The sequence below is a fragment of the Zootoca vivipara genome, chromosome 3 (genome assembly GCF_963506605.1).
Source record: "Zootoca vivipara chromosome 3, rZooViv1.1, whole genome shotgun sequence".
NCBI classification, from domain to species: domain Eukaryota; kingdom Metazoa; phylum Chordata; class Lepidosauria; order Squamata; family Lacertidae; genus Zootoca; species Zootoca vivipara.
In genome coordinates this window covers 77,902,737-77,915,027 of record NC_083278.1, presented here as the reverse complement: position 1 = coordinate 77,915,027, position 12,291 = coordinate 77,902,737, and the positions used below count along the sequence as shown (strand labels likewise).

General features: G+C 41.3%; 1 protein-coding gene across 3 annotated transcripts in view; it reads right to left on the bottom strand.

Annotated features, from left to right (window-relative positions):
• The window catches only part of KIF26B (kinesin family member 26B), a 278,589-nt gene that overhangs the window by 62,681 nt on the left and 203,617 nt on the right, over positions 1-12,291 (bottom strand). For all 3 annotated transcript variants that reach the window (XM_035108339.2, XM_060272882.1, XM_035108340.2), the window contains 4 exons: positions 7,944-8,150; positions 6,544-6,637; positions 5,249-5,511; positions 2,936-3,119 (listed from right to left, as the gene is read on the bottom strand). In XM_035108339.2, the coding sequence (XP_034964230.1) occupies positions 2,936-3,119; positions 5,249-5,511; positions 6,544-6,637; positions 7,944-8,150 (748 nt within the window). The remainder of the gene's footprint in view (positions 1-2,935; positions 3,120-5,248; positions 5,512-6,543; positions 6,638-7,943; positions 8,151-12,291) is intronic.

The following is a 12,291-nucleotide window of genomic DNA, read 5'->3' as shown; positions in this document are numbered from 1 at the left end:
TTTGGATGCTGAGTGATAGGCCAAGCTTTTTGTAAGCTTCTGCAAAGATATTTAGGATGGTTTGGAGGTCATCTTCTGAGCGTGCGCACACTACGTTGTCATCAGCATACTGAAGCTCTATGACGGAAGTTACGGTAACCTTACTTTTTGCTTCCAGCCTCAGATTGAAGAGATTTCCATCTGTTCGATATATGATTTCTACTCCGGTGGGGGGTTTCCCATCGACAAAGTGTAGGATCATGGCAATGAAAATAATGAATAGAGTTGGGGCAATAACACAACCCTGTTTAACACCTGATCCCACTGTGAACGGTTCACTTTGAGAGCCATTGTTATCTGCGATTGTTGCTGTCATATTATCATGGAGGAGCCGGATGTTGTTTACAAATTTATCTGGGCAGCCAATTTTCAGAAGGACAGTCCACACGGCATTATGATTTACAGTGTCGAAAGCCTTAGTCAGGTGAATAAACGCCATATACAGGGGTTGGTTTTGCTCTCTGCATTTTTCTTGAAGCTGTCGAGCAGTGAAAATCATGTCCACTGTCCCCCTAGAAGGCCGAAAACCATTTTGGGATTCAGGAAGGGTCACTTCGGATATTGTTACCAGATGGTTTGCTAGCCTCTGGGATACAGTACGTTTACAAAAGATAAAATAAAGATAAAAGCAATTAAAATTAACCAAAAATTCTGAAAACTTGCTTAAAATGCCTGCTGAAATGAAAAAGGTCTTCACAAAATGCCCAAAGTTCAACCAGGCATGCTGGGGCGTGCTGGATCTCAGTCAGGAAGGAGTACCACAAAATTGGGTCTACTATACTGAGCCATGTGTCCGAGCCACTAATGGTGACTCCCCCAAAGACAGGGCAGGGATATAAGGAATCAGGTGGTTCTTAGTGTATCCTGGACCCAAGTTGTCAAGTGCATTGCAAATTTATACAAGAACCTTGACCTTGATTTGGTAGCGTATGGACTGTGAGTTCAAGGTTTCGTATACCAGCGTTGGTATGCTATCTTGAATATAAAGAGTTGTTTCCTTGGATTGCAGATTACAGAACATTGGCTGGGAGATTAGCCTTTGCTTATAATGTTAGTGGTCAATTTTGTAATGTCTAGCCCTGCCCTCAGACTACTAGATTCTCAATAAACTAATTGTTTTTGAGAGCATGGCATGTAGCACAAGTGTTTCAATTAAGTGAACATGTTACACTAAGAAATGGAAGTCATAAAAATAACCCTGGGTGATATCCAAGGTTATTCTTAGTCTGAGTCCATTAATTAAGTCCTTTAATTTCAGTAGGTCTGCTTTGATTATGACTTAAATTGGATATCACCAACTAACATTTTTAATAACTGCCACCTATTTATTGATTGTTAGATAGATAAAATTCTGCTGCTAGCTAGCTAGCTAGATTACCGTTCTACAACATTCAATTTATTTATTTCAATTTTATACTAAAAAAATGTTACTGAGCAGTATGTTAAAAAGAAATTAAGGGGGCTTAATCGCAACTAACTTTAGACTAGATCAGAGCTTATGTTGGGCTCTAGCCAGCTCAATAGGTCACCCAGAGGTAGAATATGAATGCAACCCAGGGGGACTTTTCTTTGATATAATTTATCAAGCTTTGAGAAAATGATAGGATTTCTTCATTTAATTGCATTAGAAAGTAATTACAAAGTGTGTGTGTGGGCACATACATAAAAAACATGGATAATTACATGACTTATGGCAATCTCCTTAAAGCAAGCCATTCTCATTTCTAAAAGACTGAGCATCCATAGTCCTCCTTTGAACTGAAGGGGGATGATTAATAAGCCCACTGTGAGTTAAGTTCTGTCTGGCCATTCTATCTGAGTTATTACTGTAATACATAGAAAAAAATATTTCAGTTGTATGATATGTTTGGACACTTTGATTCGTGTACATTGTATGCGTACTATGATACCGTGTTTATAGTTACACAGGGTGTTATTCAACAGGTTTACAAAAATCAGCAGGTCTACCCTGGGTATGACTAATGCTGGCTATCACCCATGCATCTGAATCAAAAACAATCAAATAACTATTGACAACAAAAAATATTCATTCAAACTCATGCTCCATATTAGAGGGCATCAAATGCAGCAATTCAAACTGACATAATACAAAAATTGCTAACCTTTGGGATTAAATGGTTCAATCATTTAATGATACCCGTAAAGGAAATAGTGGCTTTTCAAGTTCCCGAGTGAATAAGGAAGCCACCCCTCGGTGGTAAGAGAGAGGATTTTGTTTATTAGATCTACTGAATTAATGCCTCCATTTTAATGCTGCCAGAAGAAAGATGCCTTTGGTTGTGCTTTTAGTTTTGGCGCAGTCAAGTAGTAGTCTGGAAGACAGGAAGCAGGTTGCAACCAAGTAACCGGAGGAAAGGGGAGGCAGTTGCAGGACAGGGAGAAAAGTTTTTTCAGTTGGAGAAGAATTACTTAGCCTTATGAGCCAAGGCAGAGTAGAGTTTGGAGATTTATAGGGTAAAGTGACATGTCTGAACAGACATTTCATGGCATACTCTGGCCACAGTGGTTCATGTATTGGAAACACTGCAGCTAGACTGCTGATGGGGGCGGACTGACACCAGCCCATAACTCTGGTACTCAAAAGCTTACGCTACAAGGCCAGGTTCAAGGATGTTGTGTTAATTGATCCCTTATAGCCCTGGATGATCACTGACATATTTGCAGGAGTCAGTGGCAGTGCCCTCCTGCATGGCTCAGGAGCACAGCTCGCATTCACCAGGAGCTGTGCATTGTGTATTGTGCACCCAGTTTTACGGAACTGCCTTGCATATGCATACGTGGACATTTACAAGGGTGCCACTGGAAATGCATAGTCATTTAAAGGACAGCAGTATATGCATATCTTAGGAAAAGATAGGGAAACAGTGGGACTTACTTCCCCCTTTTCCACTCTTCTCCATTCGGTACTGGTAGATGTGCAGAGTGAAGAGCATATGAGAATTCTTGTGATCTTCCTCCCGGCAATCTTGCTGGCTGCTACGACGCGAGGCAATGGCTGCATCGAGGAAGAAGGCAGCTTTCTCTGCAGTAGGAGCTCGGAGTTCACTTTGATTCTGCAGCTGCAAGGCAACCGACAGGATACAAACCACATAAAATGTGCTTATTGAGATCCAGTACTAGCAAGGTAGGGACCCAGGTGGTGCTGTTGTTAAACCACTGAGCCTAGGGCTTGCCGATCAGAAGGTTGGCGGTTCGAATCCCTGTGACGGGGTGAGCTCACGTTGCTTGGTCCCAGCTCCTGCCAACCTAGCAGTTCAAAAGCATGTCAAAATGCAAGTAGATAAATAGGAACCGCTACAGCGGGAAGGTAAACGGCGTTTCCATGTGCTGCTCTGGTTTGCCAGAAGCAGCTTTGTCATGCTGGCCACATGACCTGGAAGCTGTACCCCGGCTCCCTCGGCCAATAATGCGAGATGAGCGCGCAACCCCAGAGTCGGTCATGACTAGACCTAATGGTCAGGGGTCCCTTTACCTTTACCTTTACTAGCAAGGTACTTTCTGTTAGCACCACCAAAATACAGCATGCTCTAGATTTGGGAACATCCTGCTTTGCGGAACATCTCTGGCAAAAGAGAATCCCCATAGTGAAATGCCTCCACATGAACAAAAACCCAAAAACAAAGAAGCAAGGTGTTTCACTCTAGATCTGTGCTGCTGAACCTGGTGTCCTCCTTTGGATCTGGTTTCTGTTTCTCAGACCCAGTTAGGCAGGTTTTGGTCACTGACACTCTTAGCTTCCATCTGCCTTCAAGGTTACCATCAAGCAAGCCTACCTCCACACTTCCCTGTTCTTTCCAGTAATTATTTTGAGAGGTGGATGTCTTGTAATGGACAATCTTAGACTCCCCCGACCCTTAACAGTTGCTTTGCAGATTTGCTTTCTCAAAACCTTCTGCCAAGTCCAAACTAGGTGTGATAGTAAACACATGGTTCCTGCTTAAAATGACAGCTGTGGATAAAATTTCTTTTCCCCCTGAGATCAATCAATCCTGCTTTCCCCTATCCCTGCTGCACAACATTTGCTGCCCCTTATGCAGTGTGGGGAAACATGGAGCATCATAATGTCAGGGCATATGCATGTTCTGCTAGAACAGAAGTGCAAAACCTGTGGCTTTCCAGATGTTGCTAGACTAAAACTCCCAACACCCATAACCATTGGCCATGCTCTCCATCCCTAATCAGAATTCTAACTTGCCCCCTAACCTTGGTGCCCCCATGCTTGCCAATAAACTGAAGTCTGAGGTGTAGTACAAGGGGCAACTTTAGATTTTCTGCAGGCACTGAAGAAAGCTTTGAACGATTTTTTGGCACGATTCTCTACGGACTGGACAAGTTAACTGAAACCCCGAATGAAGTCTGTGTGGCCCTTTGTGTTTTCAGGATTTCTGAGTTTAATTAATGTTTACTTTCTCTCTTCCTCTTTTGCTGGAACTCTCTCCAACACATTCAGTGCAAGGTAAAATCCCACACCATAAGGGCAGTAGTCACTGTATGTGCAGAACAGTAGGTATTTTGTTTCAGATGTGAGGTCTACAAGGAACTCCTGCCAGCAAGGGTGCCTAGAGGATTTAGCCATAATTTAAAGGAGGGGCAGGGAGTCAAACGGCTACTGCAGCTCATGTATCTTTCAACATGGCCAGGAAGTGTTGTGTTGTTTTTTTAAACCAGTTGGGTGTTCCTATCCAAAGAACACTGGGAGTTGTTCTTGGCTTGGCCAGGGCTCCCATTCACAGCTTGGCAGCAATTAATAAGTAGCTATTAATACTTCCTACAACATTACTAAGCCTAGTACTATAAATAATGTAGTTTGTGAAGATATAAACAGCCATATTATTGGCCTCCAGCTATTTGTGCAATATTGTAAATATTTTAGTGTGTTGTTATACATTGGAGAAATTATTATAGGAAGGAGACAAATTTTGTTTGATCTGAATCCTTTCACATTTTATAGCAAACAGAGGTCTCTGCTCAACATCAAGTTATGCCAAAGGCGCAAATATTTAGGCCAGGAGAGCAGATGGCCCCTGCAGCTGCAGGTCATAAAGTTTCTTGTGTGCCTGAGAGTAAACACTTCCAAGTTAGAAAAAGTTTGTGCTTAGGGTTGTTGAGGGTTTTTTAATTGAACCCATTGTAGTTAAAAACACGACACTACTTGGTATATGTCATAACTTAAAAGTTTTGTATTCACCTGCATGCCACAAATTGGGTCCTCACAAAGGTAGACCCCAGGAGACTGGCCGTCTTGTAAGCTGCCTGTTGCCACCTCTGACAACAAATCTCTCAGGTTTTCTTCTTTTCCCCACACTTCCACTGCTGAGATTCGGACAGAGAACCGGGCTCCTGTCTTCTCTTTCCTTTCATTAATCAGCTTGAACAGCCAGGATATGGCACAAGGGATTATGCCAAGGTTCTGCATGGAATCATCCTTTCCAATCATCGTGTAGGATTTTCCTGTTTGGAATGGAGTAGAGAAAAGGAAGATAATATAATGACCACAAACAGAAAATGTGAAGAAAGGAACCCTAGGGGTGATCTTAAAATACTGCACATCCTGATCTGCAACAATGTGTTGTCCCGTCAATGGTTGCCCAACATCACTTCTCCCCTCTCCTCCCTCCATGCATGCTTCATGCCCTCTCCAAATCTGCTCCTAAGGGTTGGGGAACCACCTAGAACAGATTTAGGGTACATGCAGGGGAAGGAAGGCGCAGAACTTTATGTTGAGCAAGGAGAAATCCTTGCACTGATTGAACAAGAGACTTTGCACTATGTTGGATTCCGCCCTTTGATTCGGAATACACTTGAAAAGTAGTTGTAGCTATTGAATGGATTCTATTAACTTTTTGATTTCATTTTTGTACCTCAGTCTTCTGTTGGCAAAACTGGGTGTGATACAACCTACTTTTAATTGTAAAACTGCAAGTAAGGCTCACTGCTTTCATTTTCATGTATAGGAAATATGAATCAGCATATAAACAGAGTCCATCCACATAAAATTTACAATCCCAAGTTAAATAATACTAGGGATAAAATTTCTGAATGGTATATCCATTCAAGTGGTAGACCTTTGGATGCTGTCATTGGATGCTGACAGTGAGAAGGTTTTGAAATAATATTGTTTTAAGCTGATAGATCTGTAAGGGCAGTTTTTATAATCATAAACATTAATTATCTTCAATGGATACCATTTTCTCAAACTAATACTGGCCACTAGTGTTCATCCATAAGCACCCCATGGAATTCAAAAGTGGCTACTTCCTTCAACTAATCATCATGATCTTAAACCAATCTAAAACAATGGTGAGGAGCAAGTGGGGTAGAGAATGACAACATCCCCCCACCTGGTCACTGTTAAGTATTCAGGGAATGCATCAAAATCACAGGAAATACAAGAGTGGCTGGTATATTGAAGGAAACAAGATACAGGAGGTTATAGGTGACAAATTCCTTCTACATTATCCTTTGAATGTGAAACTTACTAACCTAGTTTGGTGTGTCCAAAGCAAAATACACATCCATCAGCACCATTCACCACAGACTGGATCACTTCAGCTACTGTTCCTGCACATACTTCGGCCTGTTATAATGGGAAGAAGATTATATATTCATGAGGAAATGTGAATATAAATGGGATTATCAATATCTTGCTTAAAGAAAACTAGAAGTTAGATTTGTTGTTAATAACAGTTTATATGTTTTAATGCTATTTTTATCTATATTGTCAGGGGATTGTTGCAGCTACTCTCGAGTAAAGACGCTCCAGTCCGCTCTGTCTTTAAAAGCTTTATTGTGTATATTATTTACAGTGCAGAGATATCAGCAAACATCACTGCCTAGTCCAATTCAGAACCCGGCAATGGCCTAGGTCGCATCTTGGGCCAGCATAAAAGCCTGGGCACCCCAAAGCGCCTCCCCTAGCCCTGCGTGTGGGCACGTGCCTCAATTCGGGCGCCAGAAGGAGCTGCGTTCCTTCTCCCGTCCTTTGGCTGGAGTGTTGCAGAGGCTCCAACACCTCGCTGTGATGTCCTTCCTCCTCTGACCAGCTGGGTGGGTGCCTTGGCTCTGACACGTCTGAGAGCCCCCTCTCCACTCCGCTCCATTCCTCATTCCCTCCTCCTGACCCACTGCTAGCGCTATCACTGGGCAAAGTGCTGGTCAGGATGACTGGGGGAGGGTCCCTGTACAGAGTCCCCATGACATATATACTTGAAACAATTTTTGTTATAATAATTTACAAAATCTATAGAAAAAATAAGATGAGGGTTAAAACAGCTTCAAACCAGCAAATGGCTGGCTTCTGCTAAATCCTCCCTCCCCCCCCCCAAAAAAAACCCAGCAACAGAATATTGTCTTATCTCCTACCTCGTTTTTTTAAGATACTACATTACAGTTTGGGGCAGGTGTCTTACAAAAAAGATCACAGCCTTCTTATTATGACTATTGCTATAAATTAGGAAGCCTTATAAGACTGCAAAACTGAGGGATGCTTGAGGTACATACTTAGACAGATAGCCAGGGAAAGAAGGGTTTTCTACGGACAGAAAGGATCCTGTCATGCTGATATCAATGGACACTTTCCTTTGAGGGAACAAGGAAAGTTTTGGCAGCTGTGAACCACAAAACCTAGCAGGTAGGCTGAAACCTGAAGCGGTCAAATTTTACATACTGATAGGACCTTGATCTGTTTTGCTCCATACACACACATTCCCACACACTCATTTTGGAATAAGTCAAGCTAGACATTTTGAATTGGATAAGGTTTTAACATTTACTATATATGTTACAAAAGAAATTCATTCTCGACCTGATATTAATATATAATGAAGCTTCTGAATAACAGTAATGCAATTCTTTGACCATTATCCCCATCACAGTTTGCCTACCTGAGATGCGTCTTGAGGGAAAACGGCATCAAACGCAAACATCTTGGGTGGCACTTGACTGCTCCGTTTTTGGAAGGCATTCTGGCCTCCGCAGGACAATGGGTCATACAGACTAATTTGCTTCTTACGAGGATCAACCTTTAAGAAGGAGCTGGATTCAGAGGAGTCCCTGGCCAAGGTAGAACAAATGCGGACCATGACCTTCACCTATAAGCAAACAAAGGGTAGGGGCAGGGAAGGAGAAACCCCACACATTTCATTAGGCTATATATACAAATATCAGCAGCAACTATAATTAGACTCTTGAGTACTTTGTATGAAAGTGATAAAATACAGGTATGAAGTTTTGGATGCAGGCTGGTTTGGAACAAAATTCTGTTAACTGAATGCTTCTTGCGATATCATGCATTGCACTCACTCCAGTGAGTTCACCAATGTATATAATGAGTGAAGCATTGTCCTCATGCTCAGTTTCCTTCATGTGATGCATCAAATAACCAATTTGATTCGCAGTGTACCACTGTGATGTCATTTCATTCATAATGAGCTTCCTAATTGGCTGGGATTGCCAGGTGACTTATACACGGAGAAAGAATCAACAGACAGGACGAAAAACTGTACTGAACAGGATTTTTTTTAGAAAAAAGAAAAAAGCTGAATTTTCATACGATCATTGCATTTTCAAAGAATGCAATCCTATACTCACTTACTAGAGGGTAAGTTCCTTTGAACTCAGTGTATAGGATTGCACTGTTAAGACTAATTTGTACCACTCTTAAATAGTCATTTTCAACCCAAAATGGAAACTGGGCAATATTCAATGCAAGCATCTAGTAAGTGGCCCTATCAGCTTGTGTTGCATTTGTTTTGCATCAAGAAAAAAAAACCCACTCCAAATTCGTTTTCGATATGTGTACCTTGAGCAACAAATGCTGTAGAAAATAAGACTGAATAGCTCCCCTTAATCTCTTTGGTTCACTACCATGTGAGATCAAAATATATTCCTCTTGCTGGGATTTATTAATACATTAGAAGACAGGTCACACCAAGAGGGTTGTTTAAAAGAATCTATGGAGTATATTCTCGGGGGGTGGGGGTGGGTGGGTTGTTTTTTGTTTCTTCATATATGAAGCCAACAAAATCCCACATTGTCACATGGGAAGCTTTCTCTTGGCACCGATTTGCGTAAGGCTCATTGAATTTTATGAGATGTCTTTAAATGTTTTATGTTTCTTGTTATTGATCCCAGCAGAGTTACACCTGGGTTATACCACAAGCAGAACTAAATCTATAATTCTTATTATTTCTGATCTTTTCAGTCCTCAAGCTCCGCCAAGAATTTCGCAGTCCACTCGCAGTCCACTTAGGCTACTGTCTTGGTGTAGGAATATATTAAGCATATCAGAAATGGAGGCTTCAGTGATCTCGGTCAGCAGTATTTGCAGTTCTAACCCACACTGCAAAATTTCATTTTGGGATTATATAGTTGCTTATGCGATACATAAAGCTGGAGCACTTTCATTTTGAGCAGTGTGTCTTTGTGAACTACTTGTCCCATCAGTCATTTTGGCACATTTTATTGGACACGCATTGCATGGGGAGGGGGCTGGCAGGAGTGCCACTGTCCATGGAGACAGAGGCAGAGCAGAGCTATCAAGCTATATTAGCAGTCCATCAATATAATGGCAATTGCTGACTATAGGAACAGACTTATTGGAGGTTAATGAAGAGTAGGCTTTGTAATTCCTCATTGCCACTGCTTTAAATAACAGAAAGGAGCATAAATTTGTGCTGAGAGCAACCGCAAAATTGAATGGTGCAATAAAATCTATATCTTCTTATGACTTACATACATTTTCACACAAAAGAAGCTTGTTGCAAAGGAGTGGGAAATGAACATCATAAACAAATACATACTGGAATCTTATTTCTTTATCATCACTTTGATGTCATTCAATCGGTAGCACAATTAGGATGAACATATGGGGAAATGTGAGTGTTCATTTTTTTTAGACTGCATTTTAGAACCGTCTGCATGCCAAGCAGACTACTGAACTGTAGCCCTTTGTTTCAACTCTTCTTCATCACAAAGCCTACACCTTCAAAGTGATCAGCCTGTTCTAGAGCAATGGGTTTCTTCACATGTTCAAGGGCAGTATGTTCAAGTTCTTCATTTAAAAGCAGCAGCAACAACAACCACAACAACCCAGAAGTTGGTTAAGTTTTGAAAAGGGAAATCAAAGGGCAGGATCAAAGGTGTTAGGACCTATACCTGGGGTCAGATGCAGCAACAGAGGGCCAAGTGATAGTTCCAATCTCCATGGTATGGAAGGTGTTGATTCCTGATATCAAGCTGTTGTTAAAGAAGTAGCAACAGGCTATGGCCTTTTTAAAGGTTAGTTGGCAACCATATCCTCTCCTCAACCCACAAAATGCTTTCACACATTCATAATTACATGCAAAAGCAGCATCTGTCTGAAGCCTGTCTCCATGTTCTGAAGCGACAGTGATAAAATTGGTACTATGAAGTAGGTGCACCCAGAGAGTGTGTTGATGGGTTGTTGTTTTTCTTTCACTTCTCTTTTCTCTAAACAATGGAAATAAAAACTGGTCGCCCCTTTGAAAGGTCAGTGACCGTTGGGTCTTTGTAATAACTTCAAAACATTTCAGAAAAGGTAATTATGCTGTAATTCTTTTACAATTATTATTCACTTGGTGCTATAATGCATTGTTCTCTTTCTTGCTTTTCATAAGGTTCATGGCCTTGAAGCATTTAAAAATACATTGGGAGGAGAAAACAGATGTAAACACATTTACACACTAAGATATTCACTCTTGCATCTTCAGCTGCTTGAATTCCATTTCTACTTATCATGAACAAAATGTATTATGCCTCTTCAGATAATAGTATTTTAGAACACTTGAAAACATGAAAATGAAATCATAAAATAATCACAAATTGTGTAAAAAAAAAAAACACACACACCATGAACTGCACTGTCACAAGTTCCAGTAACAGCTAGTGACAATTACAAGAGTATGTATTAACACAATATTCCTCTTAACACATAAGGCACATGGTCCTCACACAAGTTTTTAAAAATCAGCTACGTCTTAACTCTGACCACCAGGAAGGTGGAAAGGTATCAAAAATCTTTGAGTAAAAAAGAAAAGAAAGAAGACTGAGATAATTAGTTCCTCTCTTACATCTGGCAAGTGTCAAATTAGTTCCATTAAATTCTGCCCTGAGCCCTAGGCAATTGACACAAAATATACAAGAGTATTAAAATTCACCTAGGGATTTCCCTACTATTATAATGTTTGCATAGCCGCCCTATCCCCTGGCATGAAACCAATTGATCACCACAATGTATATAGCTCTGCCTGGTCTCATAGAAAACGCAATATTTTTTACACCAATACTATTAAATTCTTCTTAGGGTGTTCACCTGGCAAACAACTACAGTAGTGTGACGTGGGTGGCAGTGTGTGAAGGAGTTAAGAGAGCATTTTCATAACCAGAAGTGCTTGTATTCCACTGATCCACTTTGTATGGTAGGATGTGTTCAAGACATAGGAAAGTCAGAGGTTTCTATACACACACAAATGCCTACATTCTGGCAAGGAAGAGGCACGATCACAGTTAAACACTCAAGGAGGGGAAGGAGTATGGTCATTGATGGGTGTGGCCTGGAGACACGTTGTGGTCTAGTTCAAAGGGCCAGAAAAAAGGTCTTGCAGGCCACATTTGCTCCCCAGGCCTGAGGTTCCCCACCCCATTGTAGAGAAATGCCTGATGCTCTCAAAGGAAGGCCTTTGGCTTTTCATTCTGCAGATGTGAGCCAATCAAGGCCTAAATTTAGACACTACTCTACAGTTACTGCAACTCTTAGGCTCTTTGTTGAGCTGTTAGCTGTAGAGTAGGGTCTTAATTTATGCCTTGATTGGCTCACATCTGCAGAGTTGAAAGAAATCCAAAAATTAACCTCTTCTGGTCAGAGGCACAGAAATTCTGGACTCAAAATTTATCAGAAAAGAACTAGGTGCAATAGTTAGAATTAGCTGCACATGCACCTGAGCTGGGAAAGAGTCCTTAGAGCGCAAGTGAGGGAAAGCATATTTTTGAGTGCTCACCTCCCTCTAAAGCAGCAATGGGGGAAATGTAGCCAGTTGTTGTTGGGACTCCAAATCCCATCAGTGTCAGATAGCATTGTCAACAGTAAGGGATGATGGGAATTATAGTCCAGCAATGCCTGTTGGGCCAAGGGTTCCCCATCCCTTCTCTAAAAGTGGGGGAAAGGAAACATCCACCTGCAAATGGAAAACTGCCAAAATCAGGAGTTGATTT